General features: G+C 39.0%; 1 protein-coding gene across 1 annotated transcript in view; it reads left to right on the top strand.

Annotated features, from left to right (window-relative positions):
* Window positions 1-15623, top strand: part of ADAMTS5 (ADAM metallopeptidase with thrombospondin type 1 motif 5) — a 47461-nt gene extending 31838 nt beyond the window's left edge. The window contains exons 4-8 of the mRNA XM_007124154.3: window positions 3693-3976; window positions 5432-5615; window positions 5991-6166; window positions 8102-8277; window positions 14611-15623. Coding sequence (XP_007124216.2) covers window positions 3693-3976; window positions 5432-5615; window positions 5991-6166; window positions 8102-8277; window positions 14611-15178 — 1388 coding nt within the window. The 3' untranslated portion in view covers window positions 15179-15623. The remainder of the gene's footprint in view (window positions 1-3692; window positions 3977-5431; window positions 5616-5990; window positions 6167-8101; window positions 8278-14610) is intronic.
* The last annotated feature ends 5796 nt before the right edge of the window (window positions 15624-21419 follow it).

Here is a 21419-nt window from a genome sequence, read left to right as displayed (position 1 = left end):
CTGTGCTCCGCAATGGGAGAGGCCACAACAGTGAGAGGCCTGCGTACCGCAAAAAAAAAAAAAAAAAAAAAAAGGAAGAGAAGACAGAAATAACTACAGCGCTAGAAACGGGGCGTCACAGGGGAATGAGAAGAATAAAAAACAACCAACCTTCATCTGATAAGTTTCATTAATCATTAATATGAAAGACAAACAGTGCTAGAAGTCAGATATAAAAAACCAAAGATTTTTCTGCTCCATTTCCTGGAGGCATGGCATACCTTCTATCACCCCAAGTGTACTTTGTGGCCATGGAGAGACTACCATTTTCTTTCCTTCATTTGTCCATCTCAAATCACTGGCTCTTACTTCTTAAATTTTCTGCTTTACTTATAACTTAACAGGTAACTTAGCATTTAACTTAACATGGATGGTGAAACCAAATATGTGATGTGCACACATTTCCATTGTCCTTCTTTTAGAAACTATCCATCTATATACGCAGAATGTTAAAACAAAAGGAAGGAAGGAAGGAAAGGAAGGAGGGAGAGAAAAAGGAGGAGAGAGAAGGAAAAAGAACTTGGCAATTTTGTGGAACAGAATAAACAGACAAAATGTCAGCAGCAAAGCCCAGAGAGGATTACAGGCTAAGATAAATTTAAAAATATGTGAAGATATGGTTGAGAATAAAAGTAAAACAGATTAAGAAAAGTCAACAGTAGATTGGACACTTTTAGAGGTCAATATAAAAGATACTAAAAGACTGATCAATTTCCTCTCTCACCCCTCCCCCGAATTGTACATATTTTTTAGATGAAAAGTGTATATCCGATCCACTATTACTTAAATCTTAAATATTTCATATCGTGAAGTTCGAAATCAGGCTTTATATTGATTTTTTTATGGTTGTCCCTTGGCACAAGTCTGCCCTTTGGGAGCACTGTCTGTACCTATTTTATTGCCAAAGGACATAATTCAACATATAGATGAAATGGATAGACTGTAGATTTCACCGTTAACAGAAACTAATGCAGCAACAAATCCTAATGTTGAGAGCATTAAAGTAATAATAAATGAATAGCAAATCTGAATAAATCATTTTATTTTAAGCAAGAAAAGTTCATCTCCAAATGACCTCTAAGGGAAAACCATAGAGCTAAGATATCTCTTTTTTTTAATAGCCAAGTAAATATGTTATACATTTTTAAAACTTAAACTTTGGTATTGAGCTTCATAAAGAGAGGCCACATCTTGAAGCCTCCTTTGTCATAAGCCGATTCCAAATTGCATTGTACGTTTCTTTTCACACATCATACATCATCAGGGAGGTAGAGAAGATATCAGTGACCGCATAGCCATGGAGAGGTGCTGAGTTATTTCAGCTTGGGAGAAACGAGGTCGACCCATGCCACATGCACCCACACATGTTAAAGACTTCCCAGCTAATATTTAGTTACCCGGTCTTACAGTCTGTGCTTTTCAGTAAAATTTTAAAAAAAGAAAAGTTTCTTCAAACAGCACTTTTGGAGAACTGGAAAGCATTCTTGCTGCCTCAGAGATCTGTTGACAGTCTTCTACCATCAGCAATCCGCTAAGCATTCCCTGGTTTACACAGGCTCTTTTTTATGTAGCAAGGAAGATAATGTTTTTCCCGGAGTTCCAAAGGGCCTCATCTCACTTTATCTTCTAAACAAAGCTTAGTGAGGTTTTACTATCATTCCTTCCTATTGACTTGCTGTTGATGTTTTTCTTTTAACTTGATGTTTTTCTCCCCAAGTTCTCTTTGGCTGGATACTGATTTTTAATGCTTTTTCTGGCTTGCCTTAAGAAGCTTTACCTCTTCAAACGTTCTGGCTCAGAAGTTAAGTAGGAACTTTGCCCTTTATTCATTTTCATATAATGCCTCCATCACAGATTGACAAATTTCAAGGTATTCGCTTTGAAGAAACTTGAGTGTAGTTGTAAAAACATTTGCAGTATACTTAAAATGTGCTGAATATTCCATTTCTCAGTGGAAAGTAGGATTTAAACATGGTTTTCTTTTGTTGAATAAAAAGAATGACTTGAATACATCTGAAGTGTTGTTAAATAGGTTGGGTATAGTACCAGTATGATTGTTTTATATTTTTCTGGTCCCCTCTTATAGCTCTGTGAGCTAATTTTACCCTTCCAGTGTCACAGTGAGGAGAGAAACATTTCACAGATCTTAAAAATAAATTAGGGAGCGGTGAACTAATTTGGCCAAGAACACTCAGCCATTTAGTGTTTTGCCAGAATTAAACTTTAGACCAACTGTTTCTACCATTAGCTACCATTTAAAGGATCCCTACACATGCCTGCCCTTTAGCAATAAAATAAGCAATCTCTCCACATGCCCAGCAGAGGCAGGATGGGCCTCTGAGCATAAAACCCTAACACCTGTGGGACCTTGGGTAACTGATCCATCTTTCTATTCCTCAGTTTCCTTATCTGCAAAATAAAACAATGAAAGAATCTGCTTCATAGAGTTCTCGTAAAGATTGGGTAAGCTAATACATTTAAAGAACTGATAAGTGTTAAGTGTGTAACAAATATTAATTATTTTTAGTATCGTTAATAATCAGTGTGTGCACCTTAAAATCAAGTAAACAGAAAAATACCAGAACTTACGGGCAATATGTAAGCTCCTGTATGAAGAGAGGAAGTTGAAGGAGTTAACTCACTGGGAAGGGATTTCTTAGGGAAGCTTTCTGGGGAAGCAAATTCACCTTCTGAATTTGCTCTGTCTGTGTCAGCTTCTACTGACCCCCCGCAACCCCTTTATAATCCCCACATCAGTATGTGCTGAGAGCACTAACTTGTTTGTGACAGACACACTCCAAAGACCCAACAAATACCAACTGCATTCAATAACTGATACAAAGGGGAGAAAAAGGATGCAAAGAGTAAAAAAATGGGCCTAGCCCCAAGGTATCGAAGATGTTTTCCTTTCTTCTCCCACTGTTCCTGATATGTGATGCTTGAAAGCTCTTTATTAAAATTCTTTCAGTCTAAGAGAAAGACTTTATTTCCTTCAGTTTATTGGGAGACCTTTAGGGGCAGATCTGGGTCATTTTTCTGTATCCCTAATATCTAGTATGTTTGCTAGAACATTGTAGGTGCTAAGCAGCTGCTGGTTGAGTGAGTGCAGGAATGAAAGAGGCATCCACTTGTTTATGACTTACGGAATTAATGGAAAGGTGACATGGATGGGGGATGGGTTCATAAAGAAGAAGCAAGAATGGGGTAGTTGGAAGTGGAGAAAGGGATATAGAAAGGGTGCAAGGACAAACTCTGTTTTCTCGACGTTGTAAACATCTATTTTTTATTATTGTTATTGTTATTATACCCACTATCTTATTTCCTCTAGGTCCATCCCAGTTTCTGTTAGTCCCGCAGCACAATGACTATTTTCACAGCGAATTATTATGAAATAGTTTTATTTAATCAAACCACTGCACATGATTGTGTATACCCCAGAGCACATCATCCATGGGAAATCCTAGTGGGTGCCGGTGAGCTCACAGAGGCACGCAGCCTCGTCCGCAGGGAGTCCCCTCCCCAGGGCATCACACTGCAGATCTGTAGATGCCTCGTGTTTCAGCGCCAGCTGGAGTCTTGCATTTTCAGATCCATAATCTTCAAGGTTTGAAACAGAAACACAGAACAGTGGTCAATCTTGGTTATTCTTTTAGGTAACTGTTTGCTAGACCTGCCGCGCAAGCAGATCCTGGGCCCCGAGGAACTCCCGGGACAGACCTACGATGCCAGCCAGCAGTGCAACCTGACCTTCGGGCCCGAGTACTCGGTGTGTCCCGGGATGGACGTGTGCGCCCGCCTCTGGTGCGCCGTGGTGCGCCAGGGCCAGATGGTGTGTCTGACCAAGAAGCTGCCAGCCGTGGAAGGGACACCATGTGGAAAAGGGAGGATCTGCCTGCAGGGCAAGTGTGTGGACAAGACCAAGAAAAAATATTATTCAGTAAGTGATTTTCCTGTCACGCAGGGCCTGGAGACCCAAGGTCTGATGTACCTTCCGGTGACACCTGCGGGGACTGGCCACAGAAGGCTCTTTTCCTAGTGAAAATATTTTTCCTTGAGGGATCTATTTACAGCTCCCTCCTTTACCTGCAAGAGCCATCCCCAGCTGTCAACTACTGGAGAAAATGCAGATCTCAGGTTATATCCTGTAGCAAATAAGTAGAGAGCCCAGATTCTGTCTAATTGAGACCCCACATAGGGCCCCAAATTACCACTTGGGAGTTTACTTTCAAACTGTTCTTAAAGTTATTGGAATACATGTATATAAATTCGGTAAGCAAATAGCAGCAAAGCTGACACATGGTCCTCATGCATACTTGGTGAACTCCAAAATGGTCATGCTTTCCCCCTCGTGGCAAGTTAATCTAACTTCAGGAACTAAAGGAGCCACACCTGCTCCAGGGAGACACCTCCTCCCTCCCGATGCACCCGGTCCAGCTTCAGGTCAGCAAGTGCCACCTTCACTGTCAAGGTCCAAGCAGAGCATTTGTTCCCTCTCACTCATAACATTTTCAAAGTCCCTAGAAGAGTGTTGCCATAGGCGTGTTTCCTGTGCCTTTCAAGACTAACACACAGGCAAGCATCCTCAGATACCCTGACACGGATACCCTGACACATACATCCAGAGGAAGTTCTTCAGGAATTCCCTCGGCAAAGGCGTTTCTAGTATCTTCCTTTTGGAGTCTCTGAGCTTCCTGCTGCCTGCTGTGTGTCCATAGCAATAAACCAGGGATGTCATAACAGGACTCTTCATTCCCTGTGATGTGAGTGCGTGTGATTGGGTGCTCTTCGGTATCTGTCCCATTCCCTCTTTACGGGGTGTAATGAGGCCAAGCCCAGGTCAGATACATTTATGCATGTGGCAGAGGGTCTGTCACAGGTGGGACGTGTGATGTCAACAAAGGGACTGCAGAACTTCAGTGCTAAAGAGGGAGAAGAGATGTAAGCGTAATCAACCTGGAATCATACAAAATCTTTAGCATCACACGGTTCTTTAAAGATGCAAGATCAGGGTGGACACAAAGTGAGCCGTGGTTCAGTGGTTATTAACAGAAACGCACAGTATCAGAAGGTCCAAAGAAGCCATGAGCAGTCCTTGCAGGGTGCCCAGTACTTAGGGTGAAGTGTTCAGACCCTCTGGTGCTGGGGGGTGGGGGACAGAAAAGGTGGATTGCCAAGATTTGGAATCACATTGTAATTCCAGAGTGTTCAATACCTGTGACCATGTTAAATTCAGTGAAAATTTAACTGTGATGAAGTTTCCACCGAGTGACTGAATGCAAGTGATTTCCAAATGTACATTCCGCTGAGTCATTGAATGCATGTGATTTCCAAATGTACATTTTGAATGTTTTCCTCCCTTCTCAGTTAAAATATCTTCTATTTTCTGTTTTAGACATCGAGCCATGGCAGCTGGGGATCCTGGGGGTCCTGGGGCCAGTGTTCTCGCTCATGTGGGGGAGGAGTACAGTTTGCCTATCGCCACTGCAATAACCCTGCGCCCAGAAACAATGGCCGTTACTGCACAGGGAAGAGGGCCATCTACCGCTCCTGCAGTGTCATACCCTGCCCGGACAATGGTACGCTGCTCCCAGGTGTCAGCAACCATCATGTGTCGGGTGTAATTTGTATTCTAGCAGTAATAAATAGCGGAGGCTGGAGAAATAGCCTATTAATCTTGCACTGCACAGTTCCACCAGTATGCAAATCAATAACAAATACATGAGTGATTTTTAAATTATTATTATAAACAACTGAGTGTTCAGGGAGTAGGAAGAAAATAATTGCTGTTCTCAACTCTGTGTTGAAGATAAAAATCCTTCAACACTGGTGTGGAGAGACTCTGGAAAAAAAAAAGTTATCATCTGTCATCTCCTTAAATGTATTTTAATGAACAAGAATATATCTAAGTTGCAGAACAGAGAGAGTAATAATGTGACATGTTTGATTTTTAGGTAAATCTTTTCGTCATGAGCAGTGTGAGGCCAAAAATGGATATCAGTCTGATGCAAAAGGAGTCAAAACATTTGTGGAATGGGTTCCCAAATATGCAGGCGTCCTGCCAGGAGATGTGTGCAAACTGACCTGCAGAGCTAAGGGCACCGGCTACTACGTAGTGTTTTCCCCAAAGGTAACTGCATGCAGACTGTCCAGAAACAGTACGCGTCCTTGGTGGAAATTATTTGGTAGAATGGAGCCTGCACATACCTAATGTAAACAGTCATTATCTGGGGGGGGTGGCTAGGTTTGGGAAGAAATTACCTCTGTAATTTCTATATTTTCAAACTTGCTACAATGAATCAAAAGGATTTTGTCAACAGAACAAGTAAATGTTTTAAAAGCTATTTTTGAAAAAGTGTCACTCTCTGTCAAGAAGGTGAATTGCACACTTAACTGCAAAATAGTATTCCCTAGGTACATTTGTAAAGGGGACTCTAAAACCAGAAAGTTTTCCATTTTTCTGTCATCTTTTACTGGAGAATTCCTTTGGCGATTCATGAAGATAGATTCAAGATCATCATCCCCGACCTAGACTCTAAAATGTATTGCACCTTTAAAATGAATCAATGTTCTTCTAGTTATACACATTTATAATATAGGCATGTGAACTTATCCCTTGTTTTCCACAGAAGAGCATTTTCTAACTTTATGCGGCAGTTTAAAACAGTTTATCTAATTTGCAGAGAGGTGCTATATTTAAAACTATCTCTGTAACTGGTCTTCAGATATTTATGACATATTATTGAAAAATAAGTTAATGTCCAAGTTATGTAACATTTAAAATGTTTTATCTTTTTATTGCAAAATAATACATTTTCATTTAAAAATATTATAGAGAAATAAAAGCAAAACTATTACCTGGAAGTATAATCATTTAGAGAGCTGTTAACCTGTTGAAGGCTACCCTACCTCGCTTCATACACATATACACCCTCATATACTCGCACACTCATATGAAAGAGTTTTGTATATACACAAATACAAAATATGTATGTTTATACATATGACTATATATGTTACTTATACATACTTATATGCACAAACCACTGAGACCATATACATAGTATTTTGTAACTAGCTTATTAAATATATGCTAATTCTTTTTTTCAAAAATCTTCAGGCTCTTCCAGTAAGTACTTTTCTCTGACCTTCCCAGACTTCTTTTTTACACAAATTTGTCTCTACTCCAGTGTCTCACAGTTCAACACAATAGGGAATGCTTTCCAACCGTTACAAGGTTGTGACTATCCAGTGTAGATTTTCAGTTTTGTTACGGTAATAACAATTATGCACAAGACAGAAATAGAGTCACAGATATAGAAAACAAACTTACGATTATAGAAAACAAACTACCAAGCGGGAGGGAGGAAGGGATAAAGTGGGATTGGGATTGACACATACACACTACTATATATAAAACAGATAACTAACAAGAACCTACAGTATAGCACAGGGAACTGTACTCAATATTCTGTAATGACCTATATAGGAAAAGAATCTAAAAAAGAGTGGATATAATGCATATGTATAACCGATTCACTTAACTGCACAGCAGAAACTAGCACAACATCGTAAATCAACGATAAAGATTAATTAACTAAAAACAATTGTGCAAACAAAAAGGATGTCTGCATTCGTGAGCCTGGTCATATTCTGCTCTCCACACAAGTGACACAGTCCCACACACTAAGTGAAAGATTGTTTCTAGCAATAAAAAGGCAAGACTATACCATGGGAACGTATTACGCACACAGAAATGGAGACTAGGACCTCGGGTCTCCTAACACATTCGGAATTAAGCTCAAGAGATAAAGAAGAGAGAAAGGGAATAACCCCAATCTATCCCAGTTCTTCTTCTTTCTGCGAATATGTCAAGAATTTTTCAGTTGGATACTCCTGGAAACTATCGGTCTTTTTTTTTTTTTTCATTGGTTGTTTAGTTTCCAAAGTACTATCTATTCCAATCAAACTTAAAACTCCCAAATTAGAACTTGCAATTTTATCAAAGAACCCACCTACGCAGGCCCAAGTATTTCCCACTGCTAACGTGTTTCTCATTATTCAGGTGACCGATGGAACGGAATGCAGGCCATACAGCAATTCCGTCTGCGTCCGGGGAAAGTGTGTGAGGACGGGCTGTGATGGCATCATTGGCTCGAAGCTGCAGTATGACAAGTGCGGAGTGTGTGGAGGAGACAACTCCAGCTGCACAAAGGTGATTGGAACCTTCAATAAAAAAAGGTAACGTGAGAGAACGATTGCCCTTATCTGATCTGAACAAAGCTTTAGACTCTTGCAAAATTGATAAAGGAGGACTCGTGTTACATCATAAGCTATCTGTGGGAGGACATCTAGCCAGGACCTAGTTACACATTATGAATATGAGAAGGGAAGGAGAGGACATGAAATGAGCTCTTCATGCCGACTGGAAACCCATGGCACCTCTGCGAGCAGATTAACTGCAATAGCCGTGGGTCCAGGTTTTGCAGAGTGTGAAAAAGGCAAAGAAAAAGTCTGTGACATTCCACTTTAGCCATATCTTGCAGATCTGTTATTTCTGAAACCATTTAGGAAGGGATGGCTGGTTTCCAACTGAATTACTGTTTTGTTTTGTTTTTTTTACAAATACATTCTCATTAGGCTGTAGTTTTCTTGAGAAAACATTTCTCAATGCAAAATGTAAGTTATCTGCAGTAGTGTAGATGGCAAGCCTGTTTTTGAGACAACTATCCTGGTTTACATCTACTCTGTAAAGAATAATGTCAGTTTCCTGCTTCCTCTCATGGTCCTTGATTATACTCTTGCTTTATATATGTAAGTTTAGAAAGTACCACTTTCTGGCGTGAAATATTATACTATCAGCTAGGATGGCTGAGTCAGCTAAAGAGTCTGCTGGAATGCAGTATTGTTTTTCCTCTTCACTAGACCACTCTTATGCTGAGTGGTATTGGTCAGGTTCACCTGTATTCCTGATATATGTGCTGTGTTGTCTTTAACTGGAGAGGAATATATAAACCAAGTCAGCAATAAGAATTTCTTAAAACAATCGCATGCCATGGTAATGTAAAAAACTAGAAATGACCTTTGATATGATAAAAAAAATGTATGGCTGGAGAATTTTTTCTGTATTAAAATATGCATTACTGGGGCTTCCCTGGTGGCGCAGTGGTTGGGAGTCCGCCTGCCGATGCGGGGGACATGGGTTCGTGCCCCGGTCCGGGAAGATCCCACATGCCGCGGAGCGGCTGGGCCCGTGAGCCATGGCCGCTGAGCCTGCGCGTCCGGAGCCTGTGCTCCGCAACGGGAGAGGCCACAGCAGTGAGGCCCGCGTACCGCAAGAAAAAAAAAAATAAAATAAAATAAAATAAAATATGCATTACTAATCCTATTTGCTAGTGATATAATAATTATTCATCTAATTGTGTTGGGCCATCTAGGTCAAAAACCCTGCAAGTCCAATTATATCCTGCGTTTTAATATATTTCAAAGGTGCAAGCCTCCTTAGAAATGATCCAGTCTCTTGCTTTACAAATGAGGGAATTGGGTCTCTGAAAGTTTAAGGCTTACCCAGTTTTACTTGGCTGGTAAATGCCAAAGTAGAGGCTATAGCTTAGGTCATAAAAATAGGATGCACAGGCCATTTGTAAAAAAGAAAAAAAGAAACAAAAAAAGAAGGAAGGGAAAAAATTCAGGAACCAAATGAGAAATAAAATTATTTTAAAAAATAATGCCTTAAGTACTGTATGCTGTGTATCCTTCCTACATCAACTTATAAACCTCTTTTTATAATGCTAAATTTAGCATTAAGCTTTTTGTATTTACAACAAATATCCGCATATTTGATGTCACCTGAAAAGGTGAAGGAAGACATTCATGATAGCAACAGGAGGATACAACATAACTGCTTGCAAATTGATTTGACCAAGATTATAGTGTGTGGTACAAATGACCTGTTTGAGTATCCTATATAAATTATCTTGGCCTAGTGTGATCGATAAAAGAGAACATTGATCTTGGAGCTGGAATATTTGCAATCACGCTCTGGCTCAGTAATTCACTAGCCATGTGATCTTGGAAGAGTCACTCAACTTCTTTACAATTAGCATCCTTGAGAGTAGAATGGAAATACTAGTAATTACCTTGCCAATGAATGTCGCTGTGAGGACCAAATGAGATAATGCATATTAAAATACCGCACTGAGTTCAAACCTCTTCACAAATATGATCCTAATTTTAATTCACTCCTCCAGTTTTCTTCGTGTCAGTAAATAGCAACTCCATCCTTCCACCGCCTAGTACCAAAACTTGGGCGTCATCTTCCACACCTCATTTTCTCTCACACCCCACATGCATCCATCTGCACATCCTCTCAGTCCTCTTTCCAACATATGTCCAGAATCTGGTTGCCCCTTACCGCCATGAGCAAGAGCACTGCCATCTGGGAGTCATTGTCTCTTGCCTGGACCAATCCAGCAGTCTTCCCACGGGTCTCCTGGCCCCTGGCCCCTCACAGACTCTTTTTCACAAAGCAGAGAGAGCCATCACTTTATCACCTAAGTCAGATGGTGGCATTCCTGGGCTCAACCCTCCAATGGCTACCTTCTCACTTAGAGTCAGTGTCCGAGACCCCTTCATAACCTGTGAGATGCTAAAACATTTGGTCCCTGCCCTGCCCTGAGTCCCTTCTACACTGGCCACTTCCCTTGCTCTGCGCTAACCTACTGGACTTCCCACCACTCCTCAAACGTGGCAAGTGGCAGCATGTGCACTATTTCCTCTGCCTGGAACAATTTTTAACAATAAATAAGCAGTGCTTCCTCTAGAATTCCTTTAGATGTCTGTTAAATGTCACCACTACCCGCCCCTTAACAAGGTGGTGGCTTCCATAAGTGAATAGGAGGATCTCTCCCCCATCCTCGTCGTTCCTCTATCTTCTTACTCTGTTTCTTCACGGCTCTTAATCAACAGATTTCGCCACATAATTTTGTTTGGGGGTGTAAACCCCACCCCACTAGAATGTCCCTTCCGTGGCAGCATGCTTAGTATGTAAGAATGCATGTATTCCTTCATGGCAGGTACTGTTCTTGTACTGGGGAGATAACCCTGAACAAAAGAAGATCCCCCTGCCTTGCCAGCCACACTTCATACTTCATAGTTATGTGAAAACAGCTGCATTCATTCATGGTAGCCAAGGAAGCTGGTTAATGTCCAAAGTGTAAATGATACCAAGAAGGGTGCAAAGAAAATGAATAAGGAGTACAAAGGGAAACCTATTTTACTAAAACATCAAGAAATCAGGGCATGACTATTTACAATAGCCAGGACATGGAAGCAACCCAAGTGTCCATCGACGCATGAATGGATAAAGAAGATGTGGCACGTATGTACAGCAGAATATTACTCAGCCATAAAAAGAAACAATAACTTGAGTTATTTGTAGTGAGGTGGATGGACCTAGAGTCTGTCATACAGAGTGAAGTAAGTCAGAAAGAGAAAAACAAATACCGTATGCTAACACATATATATGGACTCTAAAAAAACAAAAAGTGGTTCTGATGAACCTAGGGGCAGGACAGGAATGAAGACGCAGACGTAAAGAATGGACTGAGGACGCGGGGAGGGGGAAGGGTAGAGAAAACCATAATTCAAAGAGAGTCATGTACCACAGTGTTCATTGCAGCTCTATTTACAATAGCCAGGACATGGAAGGAAGCTAAGTGTCCATCGACAGATGAACGGATAACGAAGATGTGGCACATATATACAATGGAATATTACTCAGCCATAAAAAGAAATGAACTTGAGTTATTTGTAGTGAGGTGGATGGACCTAGAGTCTGTCATACAGAGTGAAGTAAGTCAGAAAGAGAAAAACAAATACCGTATGCTAACACATATATATGGACTCTAAAAAAACAAAAAGTGGTTCTGATGAACCTAGGGGCAGGACAGGAATGAAGACGCAGACGTAAAGAATGGACTGAGGACGCGGGGAGGGGGAAGGGTAAGCTGGGACGAAGTGAGAGAGTGACATGGACATATATACACTACCAAATGTAAAATAGATAGCTAGTGGGAAGCAGCCGCATAGCACAGGGAGATCAGCTCGGTGCTTTGTGACCACCTAGAGGGGTGGGATAGGGAGGGTGGGAGGGAGACGCAAGAGGGAGGGGATATGGGGATATATGTATACATATAGCTGATTCACTTTGTGATACAGCAGAAAATAACAGAACATTGTAAAGCAATTATACTCCAATAAAAATGTTTAAAAAAAAAGAAAAGAACAGAAATCAGGGCATGAATTCTCATACTTCCCAGTGGCTCGGGAAGCTCAGTTTGAGACCTGCGCAGTGCTGAGAGTTGCCAGTGATTCTCGTGAATATGAGTCAGACTCTAAGAACAAGGATTAAAAAAAAGGCTCTCCTGTCTAATTCCCTTACCCTATATTCTTCGCTTTCTTGACACCCTGTTTGGTATCAGTTAAACTCTGAACATCACCAGAACTTATTTTAACTGTTATGAAGTACAGTTGGTGGAGGGAAGGGTTTCACGCAATGGGGACGTGGTAAAAGGGGCATAAAGTGTGAGTCGAGAGGCCTAGAACTGCCACTCATTAGCTCTGGAGTGAACTTGTGCAAATACTTTAATACATCTCCACATTATAGACTTTTTAGGTAAGATGGAATGTTTTCTCCTGGCTTTGTCTGAAGCCATTGTGGAAACGTCTCATCTCTTAATATTAGATACTTCCAAAAAAAAAAAAAATCCTGTGACAGAATCTAGTCCAAATGTATTACAAAAATTAAAATAATGAATCAAATTAGGGAATTCCCTGGCAGTCCAGTGGTTAGGACTCCAGGCTCTCACTGTTGAGGGCCCATATTCAATCCCTGGTCGGCAAACTAAGATCCTGCAAGCTAAGTGGTGCGACCAAAAAAAAAAAGCTAATCAATCAAACTGAATAGATAAGCAACATCATCAGCATTGCATCTTCTCTCTTCAGCACAGTAGGAAGCTCTGACACCTGTCTGGCCATTATGGTAGGTCAGATGCCCAATAGAAAGGGGCCTTCCCTGGGGATAAGCCTCCTCTCCAATTCAGAGGAAATGTTTGAGTGGGAAACACATTTGGATTTTACATATATGAATCCGTTATCCCGTATCCTCTAAACTTGCGTAAGAATTCAGAAGTAAATAATTAAATTTCACACACATCCGTCAAACTGCACAAGTGAAGTATTTGTTTCTATTTAAATAACTAGGAAAGTAAAACATATGAGGACCTTAATATGAAATTACTTAGAGAGGCAAAGATGTGGGCAAAAGATGACTCCTCCACACTGGTATAATCCCTTGGTGCTTAATTAACCTTTCTGTCCTTGCGTTTTCTGCAACCTTATGGGTATCAGAGATATTTATGCCTTTGCCCATTTTCCTGAGCAGATGATGGGTCATTAGAGATCTATCTCATATGTCACTCTCCATAAAGCCTCGCTCAATTGACCATAACACTTTGCAGACCCTACGCTTTCAGGGAAATTTGCTAAGGCGTTAAGGATTTTTTTTGTCCTTTGATTATTCTGGTAAGCTACGGTTACGCAGTTAAAGAATTTTGTGTTCTATTTTCTGTCCTGCCCCAGGAAATCCAGAGTTTTAGTAGAAATGGAATCAGAGCCTCTAACCTGTCTACAGCCCAGCAAATAATTAAATCTGTGGTTTCCCAACTAGTGTGCACCTTGGAACAGCGTGGGGAACTCTAAAAGTACTGCTGCCTACGACCCATCCTGAAAGATGGGGATTTAACTGCTCTGGCATCTGGGGATTTAAATTTGTAGGCTTTGGAATTTTTAAAAGATCCTCACATGATCTTAATATGCAAACAAGCTTGAGGAACGTTCATTGAAAGACTTCTGTGAGATTAATTGAGGGTAGATTTTTGCTGCTTTGTGTTTACGTGCAATTTTGTGCCAGAAAAAACCTAAAGTAGCTTTGTAAAGATGATAAGATTTGATAAGGATGTGTGATTTTTGCGTAAATCTTTAACTAAAGGTAGTATAAATTTTTAAAACCAAGGCAGGTTGCTAACATCATCCTAATTTTGAACATCATAATAAAAATGTATACTGGGCTTCCCTGGTGGCTCAGTGGTTGAGAATCCGCCTGCCGATGCAGGGGACACGGGTTCGTGCCCCGGTCCGGGAAGATCCCACATGCCGCGGAGCGGCTGGGCCCGTGAGCCATGGCCACTGAGCCTGCGCGTCCGGAGCCTGTGCTCCGCAACAGGAGAGGCCACATCAGTGAGAGGCCCGCGTACCGGAAAAAAAAAAATAAAATAAAATAAAATAAAATGTATACAATGTGATAGTCTGACTGCAATTTTATTTTGTTCTAAGAAAATTAATTTTTGAAGGCAATTTTAAACGAATCTTTTTAATGCATTAAAACTTTACATTAAGATAAGGTGAGACTTTTAGAGAATTTCTATTTGTTTATCCATTTGTTAAGCATTTACGTATTTTTCTTTCCTCCCCTTTCTTTTTCTCTCTCTCCCCTGTGGACGTTCCTGCTTCCAGCAAGGGTTACACTGATGTTGTGAGGATCCCTGAAGGCGCGACTCACATAAAAGTCCGACAGTTCAAAGCCAAAGACCAGACTAGATTCACTGCCTACTTAGCCCTGAAGAAGAAAAACGGTGAGTACCTTATCAATGGAAAGTACATGATCTCCACTTCGGAAACCATCATTGACATCAATGGAACAGTCATGAACTACAGTGGTTGGAGCCACAGGGATGACTTCTTGCATGGGATGGGCTACTCAGCCACGAAGGAAATTCTGATCGTACAGATTCTTGCAACAGACCCAACTAAGGCCTTAGATGTCCGTTACAGTTTTTTTGTTCCCAAGAAGTCTACTCCAAAAGTAAACTCTGTCACTAGTGACAGCAGCAATAAAGTGGGTTCGCCCACTCCACAGCTGCAGTGGATGACGGGCCCTTGGCTCGCCTGTTCTAGAACCTGTGACACAGGCTGGCACACCAGGACGGTGCAGTGCCAGGATGGAAACCGGAAGTTAGCGAAGGGATGTCTTCTCTCTCAGAGGCCTTCTGCGTTTAAGCAATGTTTGCTAAAGAAATGTTAGCCTGTGGTTATGATCTTCTGCAGAGACAACTGGATGATTCATCACTGATACAGTCGTGGTGAACACGAGGTCAACCGAAAGCACGGAAAGTCACACTTCAGGGTCATTGTCAACAGGAGTCCGATTATGGGCAGAATCTGCTCTCAGCGACCAAATAAAGATGCACACTGCTTCATGTGACAGTGGTGACCTTGGAATGTAGAAAAACTTGGGAGTTATTGAACATCCCCTGGGCCTACAAGAATACAAAAACACTGATGAATGTGGAATCAGGGGACATTTGAAGATGGCAGAGCAGTCTCCCCCTTGTCACCTACCTCTTACAGAATGTCTACAAAGGCATCGTAATCATTTTCATGCATATTATTTACACAGTAGCTTATTTTTACTGTTTGTAAATACATTCTTCCTTGGTATGTCACTTTATATCACTTGGTTCTATTAAAATATATATATATATATACATATATATATGTATATATATTTCTATAAAAAAGTGTTTGACCAAAGTAGGTCTGCAGCTGTTTCCACTCCTTCCAGTTTCTAGAAAGAGCTGTGGATGTTTTACTGGAAATTAAGAACTTGCTGCTGTTTTAAGAAAGATTTAGTATACGTTCAGACTACAGGAGATAAAATTTTGGTCAAAAACCATCTTGACAGCAAGAATCTTCTGCGAAATTCTGAAAAGAAAAAAGGAGCTCAGTGTATCTAGTCATTTAAATACATACAGGGGTCCATTTATTTAAGCCTTTGACTGCCTGTATTTTTTTCAGGCAGCCAGCCAAACTAATGCGTAATTAGGAGGTAGAAGAAATGTTTGTGTGTGTATGTATGTTATCGAGTCTAAAAATTAGTTTCCTCCTGTTAGAATTTAAAAAGAAAACAAACACATGCTTCACCGTATTTTCAAGTTATACTTTTCACAACTGCTTTCTCTTTCTATGGTTCCCATCTGATATCTCACAATGTGTAATATACATTCGGAACACGCAGCAAAGAGTTTTCTATCACCTTCAACACTGGTATACCTCTTACCAGCGAGCCTTTAAAATGCATTTTGTTTTTGCTTGTTTGTTTTGTTCAAGGGTTTTGTAGGACCTACAATGTTTTGTACTTCTTGTTGACTTGGTAGTTAGCCATATCTAGAAGTGGTTATCATTAATGTGGCTAGTGAAAAAAATGGTTAATATTAATAATACTGTTTCCACACCATAGGCAATAATTCCTTGCATTGTTTTTTTTTTTCTTAATCCAAGTATACTTATACTGTACTTAAGATTTTTCCCAATTAGAAAGCATTTGGTTGTACCAGTAAGTGTTTGAGTGATGAAATGTGATGGTGTTTGCAAAGTCTGCTCTTATTTCCATAGCCTGTCTAGGTAGGTTGTGAGTTGGAACAGTTAGACATGGAAAACTTTTACAGTCATCTGCATAAAAATCTCATAGACAGTAAACTGCATCCATCTACCCCATAGTTCAGAAAATCTAAGATATTTCATTTCATTTGTTTTTTCTTTTTCTTTGTGAAATATCACAAAGCTACTTGTTTTTATAAAATTTTATAATAATCATACCAAATGTGCCTATTGTTAAAGATTTGCATATAAGGATATTAGGGTACTATTGTTTGAGTTTCCTTAAGCTCATGAGAGTTTATTTTTATTATAAGATATTTTTAATATAAAAGGATTATGTAATTGATCTTGCTATAGCACATTCATTTCAATAGACCAAGGGAATGGATGTCTCACTGTTTTAAGTATTTTCTTAAGAAATCATTAAGAAATCAAAACTGTTAATCATCCTTTGGATCTTCATAGACTGACTGTGCTTTAGACCTGGTCCTTTTTTCTTAATAAATTACCAGTTAGAAAAAGGAGGCCTATACAAGACTGGTAACCTCCATTTGATGAAGGTACCAGATATCAGGGCCAGGGAGCAAAGCTATTCATATCAGTCAGAAAAAAAAAATTAAAAATAAAAATCACACCGACCATTTGACTATGCAGAGAGAATTAAGAGAAGGACCAACTTTACTTTTTCCAGTATTCAGAATAACTTGAATCAAGTACTTAAACTATGACAAATTTTTTTTTAATCTTTTGTGGTTATATTGACAGCAACATTAAAAAATAATTGAAGAGCAAACATGATTGTCTCCTACTCTGCTTCTCCATACTGTATTCATAGATTTTTAAATACGATTTACCAATGATTCATTTTTTCCCCAAATATTAAAGTTTTACACTTCTCATGGGAGCAATCCTAGAGAGCTTAGAACAAATAAACCACTATTCCATGCTTTCAAGGAGTTTCCTTTAGGGTTTTTTGTTTGGTTTGGTTTGGCTTGGTATGGGTATCAATAGACTGACTAAGGAATGTATGTCTGTAAACTCCTGAGAAAATTTATAGACTGGAAACTGAAATTCAGAGAAATGGAGTGTTTGGTAGACATAGAGAATGATGAGCAAAGGGAAAATCCTCTATAATGAAGATAATTTAGTTCAGTTTCACATTGGGTTATGCCTTTTACCTTTCCATAGTTAACATCTTGAATAAAGAGCGTAGGATTCAGGATGCTAGGGGCTACTTCCTAAAAAGAAAAAAAAAAAAAAGAAAAGAAAAAGAAAAGAGCTTGTCTAAAAATGCTCAGGTTGGTAAGAATCTAATCTCACTCACAAAACTAAATACTCCAGGTTGTTTCATTAAACACTAAGGGAGTCCAGAAGAAAATAGCATTTATTTCTTCTGGAACAGAAAAAGTCAAACGAAGTCCTGCCTTGTCGTTTAGAGCTTTAAGGACATTGTTTTAATTTATTCAACAAATTCAACTTCCTCTGCCTTCCTGTGGAAACAGTTTTAGCACATTAAGAATGAAGGGATTAATCACAAACAAAAAAAGTTGCAGCACTGAAAAAAAAAAAGTAATTTATTGTTTTTGCAACTGGTATGTGAATTTGTGTGATAAAATTATTTATTCTTATTTAACAAAAATATGTGCAAATTCTTCTATATTTAAGATGTTTTGCTGTTGTCCTACTTTTTAATTTATGCTTCATGTTTGTGTATAAAGTACACTTTGTGAGTTTACATAATATACGGCACTGGTTGCTTTTGTATTTTTTTTTTACAGAAAGCTTTCTGTGTGAAACAGGTGTCTATGTATATATTCCTCGTGTATACTTATTCTGATACTATACCTTTTCTTTCTAAGCAAGTTTTAAATTTAATCTTCCATGGCTACTAGTGTTCATCACTTGTAGTTATTTTAATAGGTCTTTTGGATTCCATTTAATACTAATTTTTCCAAGCTTCAGATAAGAAAAGCATTTATTCAAGCAACTAAGGTCTAAGTTCTAAACTAGGATATATAGGTAGCCTGGAAGCTTCCCATAGAAGCTAAGACACAATTCAAAATCAGGTCCATGAGCTTCACTGATGACCTTGGACAAGGAGCTGTTGATATATCACAGGCTCCAAGTGATATCAATGATAATAAAACCAAATAATGTCTTTTGCTGCTCTAGAAACCCTCCTTAAAATTAATATTCAGTCTCTAGTATCTTTAAGATTCTATAGATGAGAGTAAACAAAGTGGATTTAAATTATTCAAATGTTTGTAGTCATAACGGTTTCGCCAAGTGTGGGATCTCCATTGATACAATATGACTTTTTACTTGTACAAATTAATCTCTTGGAGGGATAATAGGACTTGGGACAAGAAGGGTCACCTCTGAGCACACCAGCTTGCTCCTGACTATGATTTCACAGTCTGGTCATAGCAATAAGGCAAAGCACCTTTGGATACACAATTGACTAGATCAATCTCTGGTTCTGATGTTTCTCCCCTTTACTCCTTCCTCATTGGACAAGGTCATTGTAATGGTTTAGGTGAGGACAGCAGCCAGAGTCAAAGAAGTTCAGGACTTGTGCTATAACTTACAGTTCACTGTTTGTGAAATAAGATTGAATTTAATAATGGCTGGATTTTTCTAATAGTTTATGGCTGAGTATGAAATCTCATTGGTATGATTGGTGACTATTACTAATCTATTAGTTGTTAAACTTGAAGCCATAAAAACACCTTATTTTTTTTTAACATTTCAAAGGTACAAAGTGAATGAATGACCTTGAAGACAGAAATGGCCATCCAAAGTTAAAAGAGAACCAAGTACAGGGTCAAGGTCATCTATCATATAGACACGAAAAGGAATTTACATGTTTTCTCTATTATTTTTCTCATTTGTCAACAACATGTAGTTTTAGGTTGTCAAACAGGTAGATCAACTTAGCTCAATAGCCCACTGAAAAATACAATCTTTCTAATAGCTCCCTGTTAGCATGAACTACAGAAATGACTGCCCAGGTTATAACACATGAAACACATCTATACCACATAATTTTGTGTTCTATTCAATTAATGTATGAGAACATATTGAAACACCAACCCATGCATTAGTGAGCCAGAAAATGAGAATATACGTAGTGTTTAGGTCAGAAAAGCATTCAACCTGGCAAATATTTTTCCGGTGCCAGTATATCATAATTTTTAATGCAGATTTTGTAGAAAAGATAAAGGAATGTGTTGTTAGAAAACATTGGTTTTAAAATGGAGTAGGACTGAAACATACACATTCATTAACCCTGTTAGTTGCACCCTCTTAATATTCTAGCACTAAGAGTAAGTTTGCTGTCTGTGGTCCTTATCTCATAGCTCCACCGGCTGATCCATGTGTACTGCCATAGGTCAAATGAAAAAAATACATAATGGCCCATCCTCCTATAAGGCACTGCCACATCAGAGTGACCCAAGTCTAACACTGTGAGGAAAACTGTGATTTATAAATAAAACAGGGCATTTTTTCTTTTACTTTTCCTTTGGCACATCCAATGAACAATTGTAATCTTTATCAAGGTGCTAACATTTTCAGTGACCAACTGCCAAATGTGGTATTTCTGAGTTACTATTTTATTCTACATGATTTTTCAATTTGCAAGAAAGAACTCTAAGCAGTTTGTCAAGCCTGGGCACAACCTGATACTCAAAGTTTGGGAAATTGTATTTAATGGTCATTCAGATTGGCAGTGTTTAGTGACATAAGCTATATGTACATTGAGGATGCTTAATGTGACGTCCAAACTTGAGGATCATCAGGTTGGTGTAGCCCACTTTTAGATGTCATGTTCCATCACATACTAAGCCATCAGCATTCCTTTCAAACAAACTTGTTTGTTTCTTATACACAAAAGAACTTCTGTGTATATTTAGCTGGACTTTAAGCTTTGCAATATTTTATGTTCATACATACACTTGGCTACTATATCTCCATCTTTTCTGTAACAGTTCACAACATATGAAAAACACCCCATGCTGAGTATATCTAGGATAGAATATCATACTGTGTGTGACTTTGTGAAACTAGACTTTGGATTAAGAAAGTCTCTGGATGGTATTTTTGCATCACACACTCCGGCATGACATAAATGTAGGAGTTGACAAATACTGCTTACATTTTAGTATGACAGATTGATCAGAGGGAATCATGCACTTGCTTTGTAAATAGACTGCAGATAACTAAACAGATTGCAGGAATATGTTCGATTTGATGTAGGCAGTGGCACAAATATTTGATTTCTATATTAGAGTCTGTGAATCAAGTCAGGTAATAAACAGAAATAGGTAGAACTGAGATTCTTAAATCTTGAAAGATGCTTTCAAGGTAGAGTAAAATATTGAAGATTTACATGCTGTATACAAGCAGTAAAATGTAAGCTGCTTTTTACACTCAATTTTCCAGAAGTGTTGGCATTTTTCAGTAAATATAATGCTGTTGGAAAACCAAAAAAAATCTTGGAAAACTAAGACGGGTCTTGTTTCAAATGTCTCTTCAGCTTTGGCAAATTTCAAACCTGAAACGACTATTGAAAGCATTACTGTGTCTTGTAGCCTGCATTCCACGACAGCTCTGTTATTCAGGTAAACCACTTGAACTGAGACTTTTGGGACCTATACTGTAATAGTTTTCATTACGGAACAATATCTTATTTTGTAAAGCATTTCCCCTATGTGTGACTTTAAACTGTAAAATTAAACGTTGGCTTTGTGGTTTCACTGGGCATAATAAATGTAAATTGTAAACTAGGTTAAAGTATGTACTGCATATAATATGTTTTAGAGGTGGAAACTATTGTCCATTTATTTTTAATTTTCTCATAACAGCAATAGGACCAAGCCAGGTCT

Source organism: Physeter macrocephalus, chromosome 1 (genome assembly GCF_002837175.3).
Source record: "Physeter macrocephalus isolate SW-GA chromosome 1, ASM283717v5, whole genome shotgun sequence".
Classification (NCBI taxonomy): domain Eukaryota; kingdom Metazoa; phylum Chordata; class Mammalia; order Artiodactyla; family Physeteridae; genus Physeter; species Physeter macrocephalus.
The sequence above is the reverse complement of the archived record's forward strand: the minus strand, read 5'-3'. Positions and strand labels throughout refer to the sequence as shown.